General features: G+C 48.7%; 1 protein-coding gene across 1 annotated transcript in view; it reads right to left on the bottom strand.

Annotated features, from left to right (window-relative positions):
* RALGAPA2 (Ral GTPase activating protein catalytic subunit alpha 2) overlaps positions 1 to 27,236 on the bottom strand; it is a 266,689-nt gene that overhangs the window by 213,573 nt on the left and 25,880 nt on the right. The window contains exons 2-4 of the mRNA XM_072943695.1: positions 24,761 to 24,871; positions 21,819 to 21,871; positions 319 to 376 (exon numbers count right to left, since the gene is read on the bottom strand). Coding sequence (XP_072799796.1) covers positions 319 to 376; positions 21,819 to 21,871; positions 24,761 to 24,871 — 222 coding nt within the window. The remainder of the gene's footprint in view (positions 1 to 318; positions 377 to 21,818; positions 21,872 to 24,760; positions 24,872 to 27,236) is intronic.

Below are 27,236 nucleotides of genomic sequence, written 5' to 3'. Positions count from 1 at the left end.
TGAGCTACACCCTCCCCTCTCTGGGACTCTATTAGAAAAGTAGACTGCAGCTTGGTAGGTCTGGCTGGGACCAAGATTCTGCATTTCTAACAAGCTTGCAGGCAAGGCTCCAGGTCTATGAACCAATTTTTGAGCAAGACACAGATAATGTACTTTCCTCCAAAGTCCAAGCTGGACTTGTCTCAGTTTTTAATCAGCATATCCTTGTTAATATTCCTTGCTGTAACCGATCTTGATGGTGTTGATTATATTAAACATTACTGCAAATACAATGGGAAGAAATCTATATTACTTAAAAATTTTTGTAATTGTTCTTACCTATACTCTGGTAATGCCATCGAAAGAAAATTCGTTCAGGTAGAAACTGCAGTATTTTCTACAAAACAAACGAAAATTAATAAGATATAAAGAGAAAATAAACAACAAATGACATTACACACTTTCATGATAGCCCACAGTACATGCTATATTACTCTATGCAGAAAAGAAAAAAAAACCTGTTTGTAATAACATAAATATTGCCCTTTATCCTGGACCCCTAGGGGACAGTCTCTTTGACTTGCCCCAAGCAAGCTTCCTTTCCTGAATGTTTTAAAGAGATTACTGTTCCAACTTTAATTCTCCCTAAAAGGAAGCAAAAAAGAAAAGGAAAAAAAGAACTAGTGATCATTGTATCTCACACCCACTGCTTAAATATCACAAGAAGAGTTTCTCTAGGTTTCTCCTTTTTTACCCTCCACTTTCCACTTATGTCAACATCACTGGACAGAAACAGAACCAGGAAGAAAGATGGACAACAAAGAGGATGAGAGCTTATGCAGTGGAATAAGGAAATGAGACTGGTAGCAAGAATTACTTGAAATTAATAGCTAAAAATAAGTTTCAGGATTGTAGTTATGAACCCTTCCCCACTCCCACAAGGTAGATACAATAAAGAACAAATTTCCGATATACAAGAGTATTTGGCTCATGAAAGCAACTTTTCCCCCAAAGACCCAAAGCAATAAGAATGACCTTTTTTTCACTCCAGAGCAAGTGTTGGCAAGTCACTCTTGGGCTGTAAGATCCTTGTATTTTTTCTGCAACCACCTTTTTTAAAAATGTAGAATATCCAAGATACATTTCTTGGTATTGATAGTGTGTTATTGTTTTACTGTGAAAAATCTTCATTCTAGGTTTCTCTAGCCTCCTATTCTAACATTCTGAAAGATTAAGGTAAGGAACTTATATTCAGATCTCCTGAGTAAGCATCTCTCCAGGTAGCTATGGAAACACTGCCCCCACCGCTCGGGCCAGCTCGGGGTTCGGTTTGGTCTTAACTTTCTAACGGGCTCCGCACCATACGTGTGCATGTCTTTCACTTGTTCCCGCTTGACAGGAAAGGAGCGTCTAGGAACCTGTACTGGAAGAGCCACAACAGGTAGACCTGGTTGAACACGGTGGCTGCAAAGGCAGGACGTCACCTCCGCACATGAGTCCCTCTGAGCGCTCTATCTGCAGGAGCCTGGCTCTGCACCACTGTCCACTTCTCCATCACCTCTCCCAGCGTCTGCACGGTCCTCATCCCTGGCTAAGTAGAAGCCCCGCAGACACCAGAACACTCCGAAGTACCCCCAGTGCCTGGAGCATGCCTGGAACGCGTAGATGCTCAATTAATACTCAGTGAAAGAACCTGGACTGCTTCCTCCCTGTGGAACTGTGACTTTCACAGGTAATCCTGATCTCTGCTATGGTCCTATGTTCACACTGACATAACATATACCTTGTCCTTCCTTAAACGTCACCGAATTACCAACGACATTTACATTAAAATACATTAAAACATGTGGGCATTTTTAAACCCTGAACCCAGTGAAGTAAAACTCAAACAAACAAAAAAATGCTGTATAATTTGAAAGAACTAATTTTTCAAAATCTGATAAACATAAAATACAAATGTATTTAGTTATATACTTTTTTGCAAGCCATTCACACTACACGTCTACAAAGAGGAAAACCTAAACCAACCACCCCAGATTGTCTCTAATTACACAGATTAAAGGCAGTACATAGTTGATCACATACTGAAAACCACTGAAGTAAATTCTCTCCAACATATTTCCATTTTCGACTTCTCCGAGAACATGTGGGCTTGCTGTCTTTTAAGCCCGTAATTCTAAAAGGTATCTTAAATCTTGTTTTACTATGTGATAATACTGACATGTACTCAAACATCCCTACACACACACACAGGCCAAATCCCGTTTAGTGAAAAATACCTACACACTAGGTACGAAGGTTGGCATCTGAAATGCAGAAATTAAACAACTACGAATGAAATAGTTCGTCTTTACTTCCAAGGGTTGCATGATTCATGGGGAAGAGAGACAGCAAGGAAAGTATCATTCAGGGAAAAAAAGAAGCCTGGCCACAGTCTGTAGGATGCGCTACGCAGGTGACGGGGAAAGTGCCTCACTTCAGCAGGGACTTCGTGAACTGCTTCCTGGAAAAGAGGACACTTGCACTGAGACTTACAAAACTAACTAGTTAGCCGAGAGGAGACCTGGAACAGAGGAGGAGCATGTGTGAAGGCTAAGAGGCAGACTTGGTGACTTAAAGGAACAGCAACAGGCGGTCAGCTCAGCGGGCAGGTGGTGAGCAGGTAGGAGACGCGCCCGGAGAGGCAGCGAGGGCGGGCTGATGTTCTCACCGGAGCAGGATATGGCTGGAGGTAAACTTAAGACAGCTGAGAAGATAGGCGAGGTGTCTCGAAGAAGAGGCGATGGTAGTATTTCCGACAAGGAATGAAGTGGCCTAGACCAAGGTGAGCAGGACAAAGAGGAGAAGCTATAGCAGGGACATCCGGGAGATAAAGCTGTCATGATGGACACAAGTTGGGTACACAGGGGTCTCAAGAATGATACCCCCGGCCCCACTAAAAAGGGCTTCGTAGGTGGCAAGAATTTTATCCAAGATGTTGAATCCAGAAGGAATCCTAGAATTCAAGCATGTTGTTTGGTTCTGGAAATCCTGGAATTTGAGGTGTCAGAGGACTACCTTAGCGGAGATGCTCTTCTGGGCAACCGGGCATATGGGTCTAGAGGGCAGGGGCAGTGTCTGGGTGGTAACAGAGCACAGGCAGCAGCCAAAGGCGTGTCTACGAGATCCTGGGTGAGAGAGCTGAAGATGAAGTGAGATGAAACCCCTGTGCCGCCACCGGTGCGCTGAGGTCCTGCTCAGAAGGCAAGGATGGGGAAGGGGGCAGAAACCAGAAGCAAGTGTGCACAAGTCAAAGGGGAGCCTCCAGATGCACCAGGTGTCTATATGTTTGTTTGATTTAAAGATGAGAAATACTCATGGCCAACTGATATGCACAACCAGTTAGAAAAAAGCTGCTGGGAGACGTGGGGAAGTTGACGCCAATAACAAAGCAACTTCAGTATTAAATCAAGTGGGCCCCATGGTGCCTCCTGCTGGAGAACCCACAGCCTGTCAGCCAAACACCAAATGCCAGATGGGGTGGGTCCGCCCGAGTGTAAACTGCACAAAGGCAAGGGCTCTCCGGGGGGTGAGGGGGGATCAAAATAGGTCTTCCCCATACAAATGATCAATAGGCACATGAAAAAATGCTCAGTATCACTAATTATCAGAGAAATGCAAATCAAAACTACAACGAGGTATCACCTCACACCAGGCAGAATGGCCATCATTCAAAAGTCCACAAATGACAGATGCTGGAGAGGCTGTGGAGAAAAGGGAACCCTCCTACACTGCTGGTGGGAATGCAGTTTGGTGCAGCCACTGTGGAAAACAGTATGGAGAGTCCTCAAAAGACTAGGAATAGACTTACCATATGACCCAGGAATCCCGCTCCTGGGCTTATACCCAGAAGGAGCCCTACTTTAGGATGACACCTGCACCCCAATGTTCATAGCAGCACTTTTTACAGTAGCCAAGACATGGAAATAGCCTAAATGTCCATCAACAGATGACTGGATAAAGAAGATGTGGTATATTTATACAATGGAATACTACTCAGCCATAAAACAGACAACATAACGCCATTTGCAGGAACATGGATGCTCCTGGAGAATGTCGTTCTAAGTGAAGTAAGCCAGAAAGAGAAAGAAAAATACCGTATGAGCTCGCTCATATGTGGAATCTAAAAAAACAAAGCATAAATACAAAACAGAAACAGAATCACAGACATAGAATATAAACTTGTGGTTGCCAAGGGGGCGGGGGATGGGAAGAGAAAGACTGGGATTTCAAAATTGTAGAATAGGTAAACAAGGTTACACTGTATAGCACAGGGAAATATACACAAAATTATGATAAATCACAGAGAAAAAAATGTGACAATGAGTGTGTATATGTCCATGAATGACTGAAAAATTGTGCTGAACACTGGAATTTGAACAACATTGTAAAATGATTATAAATCAATAAAAAATGTTAAAAAAAAAAGTCTTCCCTTTGCAACATACGCCAACACGAACTGGAGGTGGACAACACACAGGAGGGTCTAAATGTGAAAACTAGATTGTGTTTTGTCAAGTTCCATTACGTTAAAAGGAAATCAGAAGAAGTGGAAAACAGAAGTCAGCTCTCCACAGCATATGGTGACAGGAACCAGTGCAAGCACTGTCCCACCAGCAGGTCAACCGGAAGAGCCCGGCGAGGTGCAGAAGGCGCAAGCGGCAGTGGGAACCAGAGCGCCACCCAGAGGCTGCAGGAAAATGTCACAGGCAAGGAGGCTGGTCCAAGGGGACCAGAGCCTGGAGCTGAGGATGTGGACGAGGGTCTCAGCAGTCAGGTCGCTGCCAAACCAAACGAGCAACTCTGAGCCCTGAAAAAGCACAGCTGGGATGGGTGGGAGTCTCCAGACTCAAGAGAGAAAGCTTCTGCTCAGGCCTAAGTTTTATGATTCTTTTTCTGTCCCAATCAAAATTTATTTATTCATTTATTTATTTTTAAACAAACGGTCCTTTAAATTCTATAGGACTTTCCGATTTTCAGAAGTTTCGCGCACTTGATTTCACATGACCCCATAATAACCCTTCCCCCGACTCCCTCTCCCCACTGGTAACAACGAGTTTGCTCCCTATAGCTGCGAGGCTGCTTCTTCTTTTGTTTTGTTTTGTTTTTTCCGCCAGTTTGTCGTATTTCTATCCCACATACGAGCGACACCACGCAGGGTCTGTCTTTCTCTGACTCATTTCACTCAGCGCAGTGCCCTCCAGGTCAGCCATGCTGCAGTAAATGTGTGTATTCACATCACATCTCCTTTATCCACTCATCTGTTGATGGATGCTGGTTGCTTCTGTGTCTTGGCTGTTGTAAATAGTGCTGTTAAGCTTTGTGATTCTTTAACTCACACTTTCTCTTTCCTGAAATATTCACTACGGAGACTAGCTCAGCACGTTTGATAATGACTGATAATCGTTGCAGGCTGGGTTCTCTGGGAAACAGGCTCTGCGTGCAGTTGGGAGGGCCAACGGTTTACTGGGGAGCAGCGTCTGTAAAAGAGAAACAAGGCGGCAGGGTCTGTCGGGGAGCCCCAGACCACCGCACAGAGCTGGCAAGCCGTGCAGGAGCTCCAGAGCACAGACGGCCCATCAGGGGGGCCCCGCGAGCCTGAGACGGCCAGGCCCTGTGCCACCGCCTTGCTCAGTCACTGGCTGGGGACGTGCTGGGAGGGGCATGACCGGGGCTGGGAAGCTGAAGATGGCCTTGACAGCTGGGGGCTGCCCGCTGAGCCCACTCCCTGCAGCTGGGCCTGAGGGGGTGAGGGCAGGACTTCTCTGGCAGCCACAGTCATCTTCACGTTATTAATGAGAACACTGTCATCAGATCAAGACGCGGAAGTGCTGCCGCGGGGACACGGTCTCTGCTGCTTTGTTCTCATCAGCTGGCGGCAGCCCCGCAGAGATGGAAGCCGGGCGCCACGGGGTCCTCGGCACCTTTTCCGCCTCCTTCCGTCCGGGCCACTCTCCCCGGGATCGGCACAGCAGGGACTCCGAGTCCTCTCCTCTCATGCTTCCACCTCCAGGGGGACCTGGTGTTCCACCTACATCCTGGGATCATCTTCTGATCTCACCTGCCACTTAATCTAAAAATTCCGTACAGCAGGCTCTGAGAAAGTTACAGCTTCAGGACAGATCTTACCTTGGACGGGACGCATCCAAGGAAGAAAATGGCACCAAACCACGCTTTTCAACTTTCCGAAACACAGACGGGTGTTCTTGACTTAGGATTCTATGCTTGGTGTATAACATGGAGAAATGGCTTTTTACTATAAAGAGAGGCAAAGGATACAGCAAGAATGTGGTGCATCCGGATGCTTGGATGCCGTCTATCGGCCACAAGAAGTCTCCAACTTGTGCTAGATCAGGCTACCATCATCGCCACTTCTGGATGAAGGTTTTCAGATTTACAAAATAGATGGACTTTAAAGACACTCAAAAATAAACTCGCTGTGGCTGGGACAGAAGATACCAGGTCTGATATTTAAGCCACTAAGAATATTCCCAAACGGACATAATCTGCATGACAACTCAAAGCTGAAACATCACCCACACAGATGCTGTCTGTGCTCAGATACGGCAAGAACCACTTCCTATGCACTGGTCTCTGAGGGTCAATGAAAACAAAGCTGCACACAAACATCTGTGTGTGAACGCTAAGCCCGACCCCCAGGAAGCCCCATATGCAGCCTGCCACCGCGGAGGCAGACACAGCACGGCACCCCAGTGCAGGTGTGTCTAAGCCCCGCTCCTGCGAACGCCGCATCAGCTGTTGACATCTTGTTTGTAGTTTCGCTGGAGAGCAAAATGTAAAAAAATTCAGGAGAGCCACACAGTGTGGATAAATATCACTCTTCTGAGAAACACAGGGCCGGTGTTAATACTCCACGCTCAGCTGCGCCTAACCGGTAATCCGGCAGAGCACACTCGAAATCGAAATGAGGTGTTACTGCTGATCAGCGCATCACGGGGGCTGTCAGCCTTCTAACTCATTATCCACAGTTCCTTTCTCTTCAGAACTGATGGCATGACCAGGAATAATGTGAAACGAAGGCTGGAGTTTATACAAGATGCAACATTGCACTTTCAAACTGCTGATCTTCCTTTGATTTGGGTGGGAAACATTATTTTGGTCAAATTATTATTACCAGATGATGGCAACAGATCCCAGTTGATTCACATGTGATTTCAAGTCCACGGAGAGTGGAGGAGGAAGAAAACATTCCATGCTAACTGAGGCAAGGTAATGTACTCAAACGGTGACCAGCTACACCTGTCATCCTCGAGTAGAGGACGTGGGGCCACTCTCCGGGGGGCAACCAGCCTCCTGACACGAGGGTGCGAGGCAGAGAAAACGCTGGCCAGGGAGAAGGCAGGAAGTGCAGTCTGGAAGAACAGAGGTCTCAGGTACTCAGCCTTCTGAGTAACAAATGTTCAGAAAACGTATGGTGAGAACAGGGCAGGTGGGCTTAAAGGAGACATTCTGTGAATGCCTGGACCCCTGTGAGCAGGAGCCCGGCGGCCTGGACACTCCGGGACAGGCCTCTGGAGAGGGCAACGAGCTCCCCGCCGGCCTGGGCCCGGCCACTCCTCTCTTACTAAGAATGACTCCGCTATCTAACGTGGACAAAACATTTTCATTGAATTTTGAGTGTCAACATTTATTTGGGACTTGACAACTGAAGAAAAATAGAGCTAAAATAAGGAACTACCTAATCTTAAAAATAAGATGACTACATTTTTGCTGAAAAAAGTAACGCCTTTCTTACACCACGTACACTCCCAGTACAGGACAGCACCTCTCAAGTCACTGGCCACGCGGCTGCTGAGCAGGGGAAGCACTGAGTGGGGAAGGCCTTCCTCATGCTCTTCAGCCCCGAAGACCAAACTCAGACGTCGCCTCTTGAGAAGGACCCACTTCAACCACACCTCTCACCGCATCCCTGGGCAGCACGCGGCTCAGCTAGGCAGGCACCAGGCCCACTCCACCAGGAGATGCTGGACTTGAGAGAAGGGACCCTCTGTTAGCCACCTTGCGTCCCCGGCACTCCCAGCAGTGGCGGGCACACAGTGCTTCTTAATAAGCACTGATACAATTTCTTACAATTTCTTAATTTGACTTCTAATTTCTTAATGAGCACTGCATGCACAAATGAATGAACGAAAAGTGAAAAAAAGGAAGACAGGGAATTCTGATTTGAGTGCTTGTGCACAGACAGACACAAGGAAATGCCCACGGTTAGGGAAGGACCACTCACACTCCGGCATCACAGACCCTGGTGAGCAGGCACCCGAGAAGGAAAACCAAGAACAGAGCTGCGCTTCCAGACGTCACAGCAAAGCTTAATGCTGGGCTAGGTCATCACTCAAAGGGCGGTACTTCCCTTGGTTAATGAAAAAAAGAAAAAATATTTCAAAAGACTTAAAATACAAGGCAAAGCCATATAAAGGAAACATGAGATGTAAGGAAAAAAAGAGAGGGGGCGATCTAATTCCCCCTCCCGTATTTTAGAAATGGGCCAATATAAAAATGTTGGAAAACCTCATTAAGCCATGAAAACCCAGAAAGGGCAAAGGATCCCACCTACAAGCAAAACCGAGGCTCCCCTGCTCAAAGCACAGACCGGGGGCGTGAGGTGTGAGAGCAGAGCACACTGAGAACGCGCGGCAAAGGAGACCGTCCTGAAGAGGAATGGATTCCTCCTCCTGAAACACACTTGCTGCAAGAATAGGGTCCTTTCTTAGAAATTCTGATTCACGTTCTTTTAAGAGGACACAGAATCTTCTTTTCTAAGACCGAGGTAAATAAAAGCAGCAGTGTGAAATCAGAGAGCATCGCAGGGAGATGAGAACACAGAAGGCAAGGGTCTCGGGGGTCTAGACGGTGGCCGCACAGCCTCCTGCCGTCCCTGTGCCAGGACACGTGCGTCACAAGGCCTCCCCAGGACCGGATAAGCCGAACGGAGACAAACACCCAGACACTGCACGTTCAAAGCTGTCAGTTCAGCATATAACTAAAAACTCTACACAAATCTGAAAAGAACAAATGGATTATCTGCAAAGGAACAAAAATCAGGTGGCCTCAGTCTTGCTGTCTGCGACACCAAGCTCCAGCAGTGTGGCCAACGGCTCCTGGCAGGCCACGCCGAGAACACGGGGCCCACGTCACAGATGGAGCAGAGCCCCCGAAGCAGACCAGGTGCCCACTGCTGACTCCAGCATGTGATCAAGATAACTCAACTACAGCTAACAAAATTCAGCATTTTGTGGAAAAATGACTATGATGCAAAAAGTATAGAGCCAGCTATATGTGTTTGAAGGCTAAGAAAAGATATTCTTAAGCTGGAAACATGTCAGCCACATACCTCACTACCTCGGCATGCTAAATGGTTCATATTCCAGCAAATACAGAGATTAATCAAAATAATTTCCAAACAAGGGTGCAGGTGCACAAGCACTGTGAACACTGAGACATATTTATACCACTGAAATTAATACGGTTATAAAAATTAAACCCGCAAAACCACTAACATCAGAAAATAAATTCTAAAAAATATTATAATAAAATAATCTGGATATAAAATGGTTAAAACAAATAAAAAGTGAGAAGTACAACTGACACATGGGACTGAAGTAAAAGCACCAGCAGGGGGTGTGGGTGGAGCTCAGAGGCTGAGCGTGTGCTTAGCAAGCCCAAGGTCCTGGGTTCAGTCCCCAGCACCTCCGCTAAACAAATAAGCAAACAGATAAATAAACCTAATTACCCCCCTAAGAAAAAACTACACACACACAAAAAGTAAAAGCACCACCAAATACTGCTTATTCTTGATATGGATAATAAAAAGGAAAAAGGTTCAAGTAGCAGTTTGTTAATTTAAAGACAATTACTGGAATGACAGAAAGTAAAAAGTATGTCTTCCAAATCACAAGGCATCAAGCGGACGTCAAGAATCTCTCGCCCCACAAATAAAAGTAGAAAACGAACTTTAATGTTAATTATCACACATACAAAAATAATAAATATAAGTAAGTTAAATTTCTCTATCAAAGACCAGGTCAATTAGAACCGGCTTTCAAACACAGAAAATTAACAATAAAGTACAGGAAATGACGTATCCGGTGCACGTGGGTACAAGCACACAGAAAAGTAGCATCAATATTAAGTGAAAAGGTTTTCAGGGGGACAAAAGGAATCATTCCAAATAAGCGAAAAAAGTAACTCACAATTGGCTATGACACTAGCAGAACTTTATGAAACTAGTAACACAGCAGGGAAGTACAGCAAATACAGAAACTGAGAGGGAAATACAGTTATAGTGGGAGACGTTAATGCGCTCAGACAGACAGCACAGCAACAGACTACCACACAGCAGATCTGAACAGATAAGACTGATGTAATAGACACAAAGAGAGGCAGAGAGAGAAAACGTCACAGACTCTGACATTCACAAAACATTATGTAAAGTTATTTTTCTAAGATATGTGAATAAAACCCTCAAAGGTGCAGATGCACAGGTCACAGACACACTCACTGCACTGGGGGCCCAGCCCGCCACTGAGAGTCTGAGCTGAAAATTTTCAACTACTTGGGGGATTTTAAAACACTCTTGTGAGCAACACTCAAGCTTACAAAAAACTCAAACAACTACAATTATACAATGAGAATTATTATTGTATATTCTATTATTATATAAAAGCTATTGTATAAAATATTCTACAAAAATTAACAATGAGAATGCTGTATAACTGAAATTGGTCAAAACTGAAACAGGAAGAAAATCTGTCCATTTTAATTTTCTATAGTAAAAGACACAAAAAAGCAAAACTGAGTTTTAAAGTCAAAAAGCTTTTTAAATGAAAAGACAACCTACAGAATGGGAGAAAATATTTGCAAATGATGTGACTGACAAGGGACTAATTTCCAAAATATACAAACAGATCATATGCCTTAATATCAAAGAAACAAGCAACCCAATCCAAAAATGGGCAGAAGACCTAAACAAGCAGTTCTTCAATGAAGATACATAAATGGCCAATAGGCATATGGAAAAAAATGCTCAGCATTGCTAATTGTTAGAGAAATGCAGATCAAAACTACCATGAGGTATCACCTCACACCAGCCAGAACGGCCATCATTGAAAAGTCTACATATGATAGATGCTGGAGAGGGTGTGGAGAACAGGGAACCCTCCTACATTGTTGGTGGGAGTGTTGACTGGTGCAGGCACTGTGGAGGACAGTATGGAGGTTCCTTAAAAAACTATAGACTTACCATATGTCCAGCAATCCCACTCCTGGGCATATATCCAGAGAAAAATAAAATTCAAAAAGACACATGCACCCCAGTGTTCACAGCAGCACTATTTACAATAGCCAAGACATGGAAACAACCCAAATGTCCATCAACAGATAACTGGATAAATTAGTTACAGTGTATATATACAATGGAATACTACTCAGCCATAAAAAAGAATAAAATAATGCCATCTGTAGCAACATGGATGGATTTGAAGATTGTCGTTGTAAGTGAAGTGGGCCAGAAAGAGAAAGAAAAATACCATATGACATCATTTATATGAGGAATCTAAAACATAATAACAATAATAAGGACACAAATGAACTACTTATTGTTTATAACATAGATGATTGATTTCTTGAACATGTGTGAGCACATGCGACTGTCCTTTATGACTGGATTACCGCCTTCTGTTGATTCTTATTTTGCAGTTGGCTTTATTCCTTGGATAACTATGTAAGTTTAAAAAACCAAAGATCTAATCTGTTCTTAGAAACAATAATTAGTACCTATATGTAAATTTAAAAATGTGCAGTATACTGTATATATGTATTTACACTGCAATATAATGTGTTTGTGCAGGCAAACTGCAATAATCCTACCTAATAAAACTGAAAAAGGAGAAAAAAAGGAAAGGATGTCAACATAATAAAGATCATACATACAAAAAAAAAGCTTTTTAAAAGGTGATTTTAAGGGCAAAATCAATCAAAGATACAAGCAAAGCATTTTTTGTAATCATTAGATCATCTATAAGTATTGCAAATCACTAAGCTATAGGCTGGGATTTGACGGTGGTTGCACACGTAATTAAAACAAATATCCTCTGACTCTTTAATAAATACTCTTATTAAGTGTCCCTTTTGTCCAGGTACCATGCAAGGGATCAGACAGAGACAGAGGATAGTGTCCCTGCTCTGAAAGCTACAGCCCTGAGAAGGAAATGCCAGGACATCGGGGATGTCAGTCTGGGGACCTGACAGGAGACAGGGATGTGCAGGGAGGCAGAGGCCAGACCAGGAAGGGCCCTGAACACCTTGCTGGGGAGTTGCACCTCTGACCAAAGGCCCTGGGAACCATTGTTACAGCACACCGAGGACATTCTGGTGAGTGAGGGAGACAGACCAAGGGCTAGTGAGCGGGAGCGCGGCAGGGGGTAGGCTGCGCCGGGACAAAGGCCGAGACAGCAGCGGGCGACGCGCAGAGCCGGAGCGGAGAGAAAGGCGGTCCGCGCGCTCCAGGCAGGGCCCAGGCGGGGAAGCGCGCTCCGCTCGGAGCACGGCCGCCGGACGGACGAAAAGAAGTTATTTTCTGACTTTCAGATCACGCAAAGGTCTGCCCTCCTTTAAAGAAAAGCAAATTTCATTAGACTCTTGACCTGCAGTGAGAAGACACGCAGCAGCCTCCACAGACGCGCAGCTCGGCAGCACACAAGCCCGCCCGTCGCCGCGGTGCCGCGCTGACTCGCGGCCCGGCCGGGGCACACGGGCAGGGGCCCCTCCCGCCGCAGCCGCAGCCGGCGCGGCCTCTCCAACCCGAGCTTCTGCTTTCTGGCTAAAGCTTTTCTTTCACGTCTCGTCAACTTCGATACCAACACAATCAGCTGTCTGTCTTTTCTGGGCCACTGTTCACAAAACAGAAAAAAACACTTCACTTTCAGAGTTTTCAGGTAGCGGAAAGTTGAGAAATAAGCCCCCAGTGAGACACCACCATGGGGGTCCCACCACCCCAGGGGCTCCCCGCGCCCGCTTCTGCACACTCAGAAAGTGCCCCCGACCTGCAGGTTTGCTCAGAGGCCTGAGGTCCCCGCCCAGCGTCACAAGCACGTCAAAAGCTAGGGGTCACTGTCCCAGCCACACGCCACGGCCAAGCAAAACGAGCCACAGAAAATGGACAACACAGCAAGAATCTGGACAGCCGTCCCCCAAACTGATGGAGAAAAGGCCAGCTCATCCAAACCGTCCGCACGCTAATTCTCAGCAATCTGAAAGGAGAGAAAACGCTCCTTGCGTATCTCCTGCTGCTCTAACAACGCACACGACGTGCTTAAGCTTTACTGTGAGGTTTCCATGCGTGTAGCCCTAACGCCATCCGTCTCTGCCGTCCGCCCTGGGAGGGCTCCTGGCAGGTCTGCTGCGGTAGAACTTCAGGGGACCCACCCTGAAGGTGTCACCTACCCGCGGACTGAGTGGCGGGCGCACAGCGCGAGAGTGGCCGGCAGGCCCAGAGGCTCAGGGCACCTGGGCTGCGACAGACAATCCCAGGCATGTAATTCCACACTTCCCAAACATCTTGTCTCCAGTTTCCCTTCCTCCGAGGCAGCTGAGTAACTCAGTATATCCTGTTGGGTCGATCCCAAGTTTCTCACCTGTAAGTCGCAAGGCCTGAGGAAAACTCGAGTATTAAATTTCAAAGTTAAAAGGTCCACTGAACATGGCTCCTTTCAGCTCAAACGCTGTATCTAATAATTCAAATTATTAACACGCTGAAATAGGAGTATCAAATTGTAACCGTGAGCAACGCATTTGAAGAATCTCTGTAAAGGACTGGACATTTACATCTTGCAGTTTGCAGGGGTCGCAAACATTTCATGATCAGAGGCCGACACCAGAATGACCCTGTGCTCCGGGAACGGAGGACCTGGCCTGTGTTTTACTGTCACCTCTCGTCCCACACAGGGCACGGCGCTCAGGAGACGACACCTAAGACCAGGGAGAAAGGGCAGGGCCGGCCACCAGCCTCCGCTGCGACCCTGGCCCGTGAAGTCCTGGGGGTGTCAGGGCGCAGGTCACACGGTGCCACATCCCAAAAGCCACCAGCTGGAGTTGCTCCCAACCAAGGGCCTGACATTGATAAAAAAGAAAGCCTGACAATGCCGTGAAGACGGCCAGGACAATGAGAGGCCCCTGTTACCACCTTAAATGCTGTACGTAACACACTAAAGCATACAAGGTCCCACCGCACAGCCCAGGGAACTCCACTCAATACCCTGTCGTGCCCTATAATGGAAAAGAACATAAAAACGAATATATGTGTATGCATGTACATGTATGACTGACACATGACGCTGTGCACCAGAAATTCACACATTGTAATTAACTATACTGCAACAAAAATTTTTTAAAATATAGAAAAAAAAAACCCCAGTGTCATAAAGGTGACCCCACATTCTGGTTGTGATGCCCAGGGGCTCTGGTTCTGTCTGCCAACCAGAACTCAGGGCAGCTCTGGGGACAGGGAAGTGTCTCTGTGGCCCTCGGTTCTCCAGGAACTCTGAACTGACACTGACTTCTTTTCAGTTGCAATCAGTCATTTAGAATTACGGCAGTGCCCCAGGAGCTGCATTCAAAGCTGGAATCATTCTTTCAAAAGGAAAAACAAAATCCACTGAAGCAGCCAAATATTTGAAGTCATCAAGAAGAACTTCAATTCCAAGGATTTAGGAAGAATCTGTTTTCCGTGTTCACTTTATTTGCTCCTGTCCCTCCTCCACTCAGTAACAGTAAAGCAGTCCTTACAGTAAAAGGATGTAAAAAGTGGGAAGAGTGTGAGAGGTCTGTGGAAGCCCTGCACCTCGGCGTGGGGACGAGGGGCAGCCGGGAGCGTTCTCACACTGGACAGTCTGGAATAAGTAATGACAAAGGAAGCTGAGGAAGGTGGGGCTGTGGGGACTGGTTAACTGTAAAAGCACCACTCGGCCGTCTGGCTCTGTTACTTGCTCATAAGAAAAGGCGTGCGCCGCAGCCTGACGAAAGAAAGGGGGCTGTGACCTAGTCCCGCCGGACACCTGTCCCGAATGCACTGGCTCGTCCATGATTCAGGCCAGGTGTTTCCACTGCCTCTCTGAAGGAGCTTCTGATTTGTTTTCGTCTTCAAAGAGTTATGAAAGAGCTACACTTCCACCAAAAGAAGAAGGTGGGGGAGAGGGGACGAACACTGCAGCATCGTTTATTGTGTGTAGTTCTCTTACATCCGTAATTCTGGTTTCTCTCCAGGCAATTCTTCTTCGTTAGGAAACCTGGAGTAGAACACCTGGGGCTACTAAGTGTGAGAAGATATAAATAAGTGTGCGTGTGTGGTCTATAAAATCAACACTTCAGTGAGTGGCAGCACATACAAAGCAGTCGTGCAAAGTGACAGCCGGCCCATCCCCTCTGCTTTTTCTGCACAACCCCGGGCGGCACCCATCCGGTGGAGGTACAACCCCTGGAGAGCCCTCTCACCCGCTCTGAGGAAGAGAACTGGGGGCTAAGCCCCGACGTGTGAGATCACTCGGAACACGGAGGCACAAGAGACCTTGCGCTAAAGGAAGACGGCTCCCACCGCAGCCCTGGACTTCCGGCCGGTCAGCTGCGACTCCCAGACGTGACGACGCCCAGACATCAGGCGCCCGGCAGGACTGCGCACCGCGAGTCCCCCTCCAATCCAGCATCACCTCCACACGCCAGGGGCTTGGGGGCGCAAGACGTGAGGCAGGAGGCCTGACACAAACTTCCATCAAACTGTCATCTGATAGTAAAGGAAAAACAAAACCTAGTGCCCCCAGGATTACCCCTTCCTCTGTCAGCCACTGAAGACGCCCCTGGTCACCTGCACTCCCTGGACAGGTCACCCACTGCACTTTGGGACTTCTGTCCAGGTGGCTTCAGTCAGAACCTCCCCATCAACGGAGGGTGAGGACAACCCTCGTGCACCGCCCAGGGTGGCCCCGAGAGTGCTTCTTCACCTTGGGTGGCTGGCGGAGGGAGGGGGGAGGCGGGGCGGGGAGATGAAGTAGTAAGTAATTTGACTGGCCCTTACTTATAGTATCATTTTCCCCTTAAAATAAGCAGGAAAAGAGGAGAATGAAATTGGGTGTGGCTTTTCAATTCCATGTTTGCAGAAGGCCACCCTGGAGCCCTGCTTCCCCAGCCCGTGGAGGCAAATTTGTGTTCCCCTCGGCCAAAGGCCCACTGGAGACAGTGCCTGCAGATCCCCAGAAAGCCGTTTCAGCAAAACCCTAAACCTTAAGTACAGTCCCCTCCCCACAAGGACACAGATGTGCACTAGGGTGGGGACGTCACCAAGCGTCTGACCAACGGGAAACAAGTCTCTGAGATGAGGTCACAAGGCCCTGTTGGAAGGCCCCACTGCTTCTCTGTCTAATTGATCACACCCATGTCGACTTAATTTTCAAATTTAAATCAAATAAAACTACTTAACGTTAAAATTCATGCTGCTCGGTCAGGCTAGCCACACTTCAAGCGCTAAATAGCCCATGTAGCCAGGGATTACACAACTAGCCAGCACAGAATATGCCCACCATCACAGAAAGGTCCACCGACCAGAGCCGCTCTGGAGAAGAAGGCACCTGAGAGGTCAGATCCTCAGGGGCTAATCAGAGTCAAGCGGATTTAGTGTTAAAACTAAGCAAAAGCATAAAACTGCATGTCATGCTGAAAAAGACTCCTCTACCAACTTCTATTTTAAAGATGTCCTATTTGGGGACGTTGGTCAAAGCTACACTCACAGGATCACAGGCTGGTAGAGCTGGCCAACAAGAGACCCCAGAACTTAGCTGGTCCCGCCCCTCACTGTACGGACATGGGAGCCAAGGTAAAGGTTACAGACCTGAGTCAGGGCCGCCAGCCCGCCAGTGGCAAAGCCTGATCTGAGAGGTAGTAGACGTACATAATGGGGTATTTACTCAGCCATAAGAAAGAACGAAACAATGCCATTTGCCCCAACATGGATGGACTAGAGATTATCATACTAAGTGAAGTAAGTCAGCGGAGAAAGACATATCATATGGTAGCTTTTATACATGAAATCTAAAAAAGGATACAAATCTTATTTACAAACCAGAAATAGACTCACAGACACAAAAAACAAACTGTCAGAGGGGAAGAGTGGGGAGGGATGAATTAGGAGTTTGGGATTAACAGATACACATCACTATGCATAAAACAGATAAACAAGGCCCTACTGTACAGCACGGGGAACTAGACTCAATTTCTTGTAATAAACTATAAGGGAAAATAACCTGAAAAACCTGAAAATGTATGTATGTGTATATATATGCACATGTCTGTGAAGATGGAGAACTGAGTCGCTCTGCTGCACACCTGACACTAACCACATCTCAACCTGAAAAAATTAAACATGAACAAACCAAGCCCGCTCTGCTGCTGCCTTTCCCTACCTCCTCAACCCAGAGTTTCAGGTGAGAGAAGAAAACATCTTAATACACAAACACCACATAACCCCATGGGACATGAGGTGAGCATTTAAGAGGCTCCGATCAGACAATAAACACTAACGAGCGAGGTCACCGCAGGGCACACGGAGGACCACAAGCGTGGCTGCTGGCCCCGCACGCCACGTCTCATTGGGCAGCTGAGACCTGGCCACCTTCAAGGAGAACGAAGAATGCCCAGCTGCAGCCAGACGGTAGCCCACGGGAGCGCGTCCTTAGTCACAGGAGAGGTCTCAGCGGGCCTGAACGGAGCCTGAGCAAACGGGCCGGAGGAGGAGGAGGGCAAAGGGCAGTCCCTGAGGGGCCAAGTGCGTAAACAGAGACGCGGGAGGGAAAAGGCAGAAGGCCAAGTCTGCGTGTGACACAGCGTGCGACAGGGCACTTCCGCGGGCGACGGCGACAGCCCAGTGGGAGAGAGCTGCACAGGGAGCCCCGGGGACGCGGAGGGTGAGACCAGCCCCGGCCACACTCTACAGGCGACACAGAACCCAGTCAGCCTCCGGGAAGGGAAACAACAGGGTTGACTTAATCTGGTGGGGTGATCTGGATAAACGGACAAATAAGGGACCTGGAAGTCAAATGTCCCATGTGTGTGTGATTCCCATCTCTGTGATGTCTGAAAACCAGACGAGTAAGTAGCACTCTGAGGCCAGGATGCGTGTAAGTGCTGGCGTTAAACCTCCTCGGCTAATGCAGGCCGGCGCTGGGGCGCGGCGGGGAGGGAAACGCCTTGCTATCAAACTCGATTCAAACTACCCCATTTCTCTGCTCAAGACAGGGGAGGAGACGCATGACATGGCAGGTGGCGTGAAACAGCACCTCTCTAACAACTGTATTTTCTAATTCTCCGTCCTCTTGATGCTCTGACGTCTAGGGCCTTGCAGCAGCCCCAGGAGGGACGCCTTCCCAGGGTTAGAATAGAAGCTGCCAGCACGCCTTTGACGTGCAAACCAGCCAGCCCCAAATCCATGCCCCAACCCCCTCTTTAGTGGGCTCTCGCACCCTGGGATGCTATGCGCTGCCCAAATCACCTGGGGCTCAGGCTCAGGGCCACCAGGGACCACACCCACAGCCCAGATCCCCAGAAACTTAAACTGGCCAATCCAAGCCCGCTTAGTCTGCTAACTGCCTTGCCCGCTGGTCTCCTTCCGCAGAAACCACCCTCACTTCCTCCCCAACCTTTTCTTTTCGCCCTGGAGCTTCTCCTTACAGGACCTGCCACACCTGCCGCTCCCAAGGGTCTGTGAGGACAGCAGCACCTCCTTCCTTCCTGCCCACCGTTCTCCTGTCTGCGAGTCTCCCCACACCTGATAAAACAAGTCCCTGGACCAGTAACACCTCTCACCTGCTGAATCCAGAAGGTTCTCAAAGTCCAGTGAATTATTTGACCTTGAAAGCCATGCACCAGCTGCCTGACATTTCTACCCCAACCTCCTTTTCCCCGATGGAGGCAGCCACTTCAAGGCCACCACCAAAGGGTCACTTGTGAAAAGGGCTACTCAGAATTTTCTGACTCAGAAAGTCGCTCCTGGAGCTCTGGCACATCTGTTCCTAAGGTGGACTCTGCAGTTGTAAAGCGCGCTCTGTGAGGATGCCTGGACTTAGCCACCCGCCCCCTCCGGCGCCTGGAGCAGTAAGTGCCCAACAGCCGTGTCCAACGACCGAGCGGCCATCCAGGAACAGGTGTGTACTGGTACAGACAGCCCAGGGCTCCGGCCCGAACATCCGGACTCCTAAGTGCAGGGCGGCACAGTGCTGAAGTAAGGAATGGGTTCCAGAGTGAGACCAGAGGTTCAGTCTCTGTCTGCCGCTTGTCAGATATGCAGCCTTGGCCAAGTCACCCAACACGACAAAGCCCCACGTCTTCCATCGATAAAACTGGGAAGACAGAATCTGCTTCGAAAGGAAAGGGTTAAACAGGATGGCCCAAGTAAAACACATTCTCATCAAGACGGCGATGTAAATTCATTTCATGGGGTCCCGCACTGTCATCCTCACACTCCCATTTGAAAGACATAGCAGTGTAGACAAAACATGTTTTTAGAAGAGGGCAGGGTATAGCTCAAGCGGTAGAGCGCGTGCTTAGCATGCAGGAGGTTCCGGGTTCAATTCCCAGTACCTCCTCTAAAAATAAACGAATAAACCTCATTACCTACCCCCTCAAAAAAAGTAAGATTTAGAAGAAGAGTAAAATTAAGGAGTCACAGCCTCAGTTTAAAAACGTGACAAACATCTCCATGAACCGGCAACAAGAGAAACTCCAGGTGGCACACAGACTGGGAGACACAGGCAACGGAGCCTGGAGGCCAGGCTCTGAGGGGTCCAAGTGATCCCTCTGGACACGGAGGCACACGAGAAGGTGTGCCCGCCGACGCGGACCGAGCTGGGAGCCTTCACGTGCTCTCTCGGAGCAGTGATGTCTGCAGCAGCTCGCTGCACGGGAAACACTGCTGTTGCCTATTTCAAAGGTCCCCTTCCGGGGAGCCCTGACTCCCACGGGCGGCGGCAGCTCTGCTAACGCTCTTCTTTCCTGCCTTCTAACTCCCTTACCTCTGCTTTCTTCCAGCCCTTCTCTTTTTTATAGACAATCTTTACACAGTGTCCCTTCAGTGATTTGATGTGCCTTAATAATTCCACTGCTTCCAAAGGGAGCCTTTCCCACACCTCGGTAAGTATTCGCCTTCACATCCTCGTAAGCCGTCTCTTCATGTGGCGCTGACTTGTGGAAAGTAGCCGTGAAGGCACTTAGTTCTCAGAGCAGGACCACACAAATGACAACCTGCCTTCTGGAGCTAGACACAGAGTGAGAGCAGAAACGGAAACAGAAGCAGTTCGAGTTCATCACTCATTCATGTTCACTCTGCAGATGAAAGCTTTACGGAGCTCTGACTAATAGATACTCGTCCTCTCATAAAGGCAGCTCATCCCTGGCAGGTGGTACTGCAGCAGGAGCCACGCCCTCTCTAACCCAGACGTCCTGGACGCGAGGAGAAGGCCCTGAGCCCGCCGTGTGGGACACTCAGGACCACGGGCTGTCCTGCTGCAGGACAACTAGACCTGCCGGAGATCAGTGATCACAGAAAGAAAGGGAAGGCCAAGTGTGGGGAGGAGCTGCCTTCGAGGAGAAGGGATGGCGGTGGGGGGCACCTGCAGCTTCTGGTTCTTAAACTGGGGGGGCGGGGGCAAGGGTGCCAAGTGTGAGCTTTATCCTCTTGCTTCAGAACTTGTACATGTGCTGTGGATCCTTTAGTAAATGCATCAAGTGTTCAGCAGACACCTGTGCAAGTGACGGACTTCATGAAAGCTCATGTCACAGACGACTCCTCTGCACAGGTTTCAGTCACAAGAGGGCGGCCACAGGAGACACAGTGACCAGAACAAAACACGGGGTGAATCAGTGTCTGTTACTCTGGGGAAGGAGGACGGCCCTCAGGACAGAGAGGGGACCACAGGCCTGAGCGCCAGCCGTCAGCTGGGTCCTGGGCCAGCAGTGTCCACGTCTGTTTTATTCCACAAACCCAGGAGTCCACAGAGAGCCTCCTTTGCAGCCCAGCCTCCCGCTCCAGCCAGCTCTGCAGCAAATGCTCGCTGGATCTTTCCTCTACGGCCATAAGGCTGATCTCACACCAAGCTAAGCACACGTCTCTCCAACCGTGAGTCATTTCTAGATAAGCAACAGCGAGCTTCCAGACCCTGTAATTTGGCTCTAGCATTGTCCTCCAGGTGGCAATAATCGGGCCGCTTGTCTAATACCTTTGGCCAAGAAAGACTTCACTTTAATAGATCAAAAGCCACAACCCCTGTTCTACCTTTGGAGAGAATATGTGATCAACCCGTGGACACAGGGACACATACAAAGACTGCAATCTCGTTAGTAGCCAGAAAAACATACGTTAGAAACAGTGAGGTTTTTACATGTCAGTTTGCATACATTAAAAGGAAACTCATCTCCAGGGCTGGTTAGGGAAATTTACATAAGATTAACGTACGTTTACATACACATCTATGTGACCTTTTTGAAGAACAATTTGGCAATATCAGTGCTTAAAATGTGCACACATCCCCACCTAATAATGTCCCATCTAGGCACCCATACAGGAAAAATTCTCCCACAAGGGGAAAAAAAAACCACAAGAACATTCTTCGCAGCACTATCTGTAAAAGAGGAAAAAAGGATACACACATCCATCATTTTTACTTGTCTTAAAGTAAAACTGAAGATCTAATATATGAATTTTTTGACAAGAATCTTCAAAGATAAATGTATTAGTAGACACTTACTTCAAAAAGAAAGAGGATGGAGTCCAGCTCCTCCCTTTGTGACTTATTATTCCCTGGAATATATTAAAAAAAAATTAGTTACCATGACAACATGCAAATTTTAGGATATTAAAAATTATGTTAAAAGGTGTCATGAAACATTAAAGCCTCAACATACATTTATTTAGTCAAAACTCCCGGGAGGGAGTGTGGAGCCCGGAGGAGAAGTGCAGGTGAGTGACCCACACCCCGCAGCCGCCCCCTCCGCCAGGTGGTTAAACGCAGCGGCCCTGCCCCCGCACCGCCCTCCCAGGCTTTCTCAGTTTCAATCAACCCATGGTAGGTAATTTTATTTATTTCTCAGTTAGTCACTTAGGAGCTCAAATTGTGATAGGACACACCGCTAAAACAGAGTGCCAGCTCTGTGACACTGAGAGGCTGTGCAAAGTCCCTCATCTCCAGGCAAACGGCCCCCTGACAGTGATGACAGTCAACACGCCGATGCCTCCTGCAGCAGCTCCCTGGGCGCCGCACACTACGTGCTCGCACACATCATCTGACTCAGGGTTGGCGAACTTCTATTAACATTTCAGGCTTCGCGGCCTGTCCTGCCACCACTCAATTCTGCCATTATATCGCAAAGGCAGCCACAGAGCACACGTAACTAAGTGGGTGTGGCTGCAGCCAAGTCACCTTTATTTATAAAAGCAGGCAGGGAGCTGGAAGTTGCTGACCCCAGGTCTAACAGAATCCCCACGGCCCTGTGAAGCAGGTGTCACTCATTCACTGAGCAGATCCCAAAGACGGTCACTCTGTCAGGGGTTATTCCAGGACCTGAAGATGCCCGAGCCCAGGTCCTGCCCTGAGGAAGCCTGCGTCCTGCAGGAGGAAGCACTCAAGGAAGAAGGGAGAGAAGCAAGAGGCAGGTGGGGAAGGCCGGAAAGGGTGGCGTGTGGCTCTGATCGGGAAGTCAGAGGGCATCTTGCCGAGGAGGGGGCATCTGAGCAAGGATCTTAAGGAGGTAAGGAAGCAAGCTCGAGGAAATGGGGGTGTGGAAATGCGGGGGAAATGGGATCCAGGCAGAGGGGCTGAGTAGGTCTGGATGGACAGAAGACAGTGAGGAGGCCCTGGTGTCTGGAGCGCAGGGGAGGTCAGAGAGCGGGCGGGGTCAGACGGGGCAGGCAGGTGGGATGTGAGGCCACTGCAGCGACCTCAGGAACGGGAAGGCGCTGGAGGGTTTGGAGATCTGGGCCTCACGACCCGGGTGCTCACACTTGAAGTATCCCTCCATCTGCTCTTAAGGGATTTGGGTGGGGTGGGGGTCGGGCGGGGAGGGTGCAGCGTGGAAGGGGAGATGGCATCTGAGGTGGAAGCGATGTCCAGGTGAGGCCCATGAGCGCCTCAGCATTCCTGGCACCGGCCGCAAGCAGAGGCCGATGATTCTGGGTGGATTCTGAAGGTAGACCTGGGTTTTGGCCGGAACTGCTGGAAGGCCGGACTGACTGTGGAGGACTGCATTTGCTCAGGAAGCGCCTTCCTTCGTTCTCTGGTTGTGGTACACTTTGAACACTCTTTTCAGCGACAACATCCTAGACGGCCCGCTGTTCCTCAACTGCCCGCATCACCACGCACTGCTGACCTTTCACTCCCCAACTTCCGCTCTTACCTGGGCTTCTGGACAAAACAGTTTTCTGGCAGCATTCCCAGCTACTCCTTTATCTTCCTCTTTGCCCCATAAAGGAAGGAATTACCCCAAATCTCCAACCGTCACTCTCTGACTCCATGCCTACTTTCTCCCTTGGCAATGGCATCACAGCCCCTCTCTTCTCCCAAGCCCCAGTCCCTCCATTTTCCTGCCCACCCGCACCTGGCTGTCCCCGGGCCCTCAGGCCCACAATGCCCAAAGCCACACTCATGCTCCGCTCCCCGCCACCTGGCTCCCCTCAGGGCTCCGGCTGCGGCAGCGGCAGCTTCGGAACCAGACTCAACATCTTGAAAGCATCTCTGACGGCTCCCTCTCATAGCCCTTTCCCACGTCCAAGCCCACCCATTGGGATGCAACACTCTTTGCCATTAACTGTCCCCTCCCTGGATCAGATGTCACCAGACCGCACCTGGATGACAACATTAGCCTCCTCATTGGTCTTCCTGCCTCTGGTTCACTCACCGCCTGATAAGACACTGTAGCAAACATTTTCGGGAGCTCTAACCACCTAAAGAACAAAGTCCAAATGCTGTAGCCTGGAATATAAGGCTCCTTGTAGGTCTAGTGTAATCTGATTTCCTGCCATACTTTGTCCTGGAATCCCTGACAGAAGGAAACTGAGTCAGAGACAGGTGGAGTCACTTGTCCAAGGAGAAATAGCTGGAAGGCAGGGCTGGGGTCCAAACCCAGCTGGCTCCCCAGGCTACGCCATCCTGCCACCTAAACACAGAGCAGAACGTGCAGTGTGTATTTATTGGCTTGGTTTTCAAAGAACATTTTATACACGTATGTAGGGGCACAACCACCAACACATATAAACACAATATATTAATAACAGGCAGGAAACCTGATAGCGGTGGCCTGTGCAGAGCAGGCTGGGGTGTCCGGGCAAAGAGACGTGTCAGTCTGCATTCCAGACTCTCGGGTGGAATCTGAATTTTTTTAAACCGTGTGCATATGTTACTTTTCTTTCTTTCTGAGTAAATGATGTCTCTGGAACTCACGCTTCTGTGGGTTTCCTCTCCTCCCGTTTTCCCCTTAGCTGTGTGTTGTTTGATTAACGCCTGTTCAACAGAGAGCTCACGGGAAGGACGCCAACCCCGGGGGGCGCGCAGCTTTGCTAAGTGTCTGGCAGGAAAGGAAGCTTAAAAGCATGTCGCTCGTGGCTTGTGGCACATACAACCTCTGAAAACCTCCTGAAAGTTTAAAAAAAAAAAAACTGGTATACCCAAAAAAATTGTGTTGTAGAAATTCTTACCTTTTAATTTCAAACTATTTTCCAGTGTTATAAAATTTTCATAGAAGATGAAATAGATCTGAGAATAGTTGGTCTCAAAAAACTGCTTGAGATCACTTGCCTCCACGTTGTCTGAAAAGAAAAAGTTCCCATTGGTGACAATAACCTCACACGATCTACAGACTTCGCAGACTTTTCAGAAATGAACACGTGTCAAAACAAGCCGTACCCCCTTATAAGAGCAGGAAAACAAAGCAAAGAGGATCCCCATCTACTCCTTCTCCACCGAAGGAGAGCTCCGAAGTGGCCTGGGCACCCCTCCCCAGCCCGGACCTCAGGGTCAGAGCCGGGGGGTGGGGGGCGGGGGGGGGCACAGCACTTACAGACCAGCTAGAGGACCAGGGGTCCCAGGAGGGGCGAGATGACTTCCTGGGAGGGACAGGGAAGCAGAAGTTCTTGGAAGAGGGGACTTCCGACCTGGACCAGAAAGAGGGATAGGCCTGCACATCTGGGAGACAACTCCGCCAGTGGAGTCCTACGTGGCCGACTGCTGCCCCCCCCACTGATGTGAAACAGCCCGAGAGAAGAACAGGTGCTCCCCAGTTGCCCACACACTTCCACCTGGGCCACTGGCCGCTGCCTTCCCTCCAGCTTCCCCGGGACCCGTCCCACTGCAGCTCAGACACGGTGGGACCCGCCAAGTGCTCCCAGAGTCGTCCTGAGCTGGGTTCCTCCCTGCTGGGCCAGTTTTGCTCAGCCAGGACTGCGGGGAGACAGGCGGGCTGCAGGGAACTTGTCCCACGAACAGCTCCCGCCGGGATGATCAACAACCCAGTCCTGGTCCCTCGCACCTCTAGCCGGAGTGGTCGCCCGCTGTCAGCACACCTTCGTGCATCTCCCTCTGCGAACAAGGGTGCGGTGCCTTCACAGCCGCATCCCAACCAAGGCGTCAGCTCTTTGGAAGAATACACTTTAGGAAACTCTAGAAAAATAACCTCAGGAAAACTAAAAACAGCTTCCTTAAAATTCTATGAGATTACTCAAGGAAAAAAAAATAATGTGTTGCTATTCAATCTATAACAGAGTCGTATCCAATTTGGGGTCCTGATACTGTGAATGTACATGAACACACCCACTGCTGTGTTTAAATTCTATAAAGTTAACACTAACGCTGGTGAAATGAGAGAGCTGTTTTCCTCTGATAACAACACAGCGCCTTTCATGCAAAAAACTGTGCCCTGGTTCTTTGAAATAACGCACACAAGGTGTAACCGAGGTCACATGCACCGCCAATTTCACATTCTATTTCTTGCCCCAAAATAACACTGAGCACAGAGCAATGGAAGTTCCTAATAACTAACAAATCTCCCTGCGTGCAAGCAAGTAACCATGAAACCAGTATCATCAACCCCCATGAACATTACCATTACACGGAATCCCTGAGTGCCTCCACCAGCTCCAAGAAAGAGTTTTGTTCATTTTCACTCCAATACCTCCTGCCGGCCCTTCCACCACCCCGTTCCCTCTGAAGTACGCTTCCCCAGACGGCTCTGCTCCGGGGGCGGCTGAAACCCCCTCGGTCCACCCCAGACCAGGTCAGTGCCCCTGCTATGTCCCCACTGCCCTCTTTGTCCCTGTCACAGAAGGTGTCACGTTGGCCTCAATTCCTGGTGGAACTCCTGACGTAATTCTGATGGAGAGATCTGTCTTCTCTGCTGGAGATACTCCCTGCCCTCAAAGAGCCCCCAGTCTGTCTGCTGCGTGGAACACAGCATTTAGTTCAATATTTTCTTTCTCTTTCTTTTTTAAAAAACTAGTTTTCATAACATTTATTAACGATGTAATATTTGCTTAAATATCCTGCTGTTCGATACTAAAGCTGGCTTTGGGTCTGAGATTTTTTTTAATCTACATATCGTAAATAACGTATTGATGATATTCACCTTGAATATATATTTTTCCACATTTTGGACGTTTAAAAGCATGTATTTCTAGAGGCAGAACCACTGGGTGAAGTGATATTGATGTTTTCAGCATTTAGTACATACCGCTAATTAGCTCAAAATTTCCTTGAACAAACTAAATAAAAGAAACAGCCTTACACACCATCATAGGATAGGGACGCGACTGCAAACCGTCAGATCCCATGATGACAGGACAGTGGCCCAACCCTCCCCCAGGTCCTTGGAGTTATGGAGACAGAGATTTCCTGTCTCTGCTGAGGACTCCCGGCTTCTCTGTGCCCAAGCTCCCCCACCCTCGAGCTGGGCTCTCACAGCCCGCTGCCTGCATGTCTCCACGGGAGAGTCTGAAAGGCTTCTCAAATTAAATGCCTCCAAGAGAAGCACTGTTCTCCCCTCAAATTCTGTTCCACCCACAGACGCCACCACCCACCCAGCTGCTCAGGAAACCTAGTCACCATCCTGGGTCCTTCTGGCTCCTTCGCAGCCCATCTCTGGGATGTCAGCTCCTCTCCCCACGTGCTCCAGGCCTGGGC

The sequence above is a fragment of the Vicugna pacos genome, chromosome 19 (assembly GCF_048564905.1).
Source record: "Vicugna pacos chromosome 19, VicPac4, whole genome shotgun sequence".
NCBI lineage: Eukaryota > Metazoa > Chordata > Mammalia > Artiodactyla > Camelidae > Vicugna > Vicugna pacos.
The sequence above is the reverse complement of the archived record's forward strand: the minus strand, read 5'-3'. Positions and strand labels throughout refer to the sequence as shown.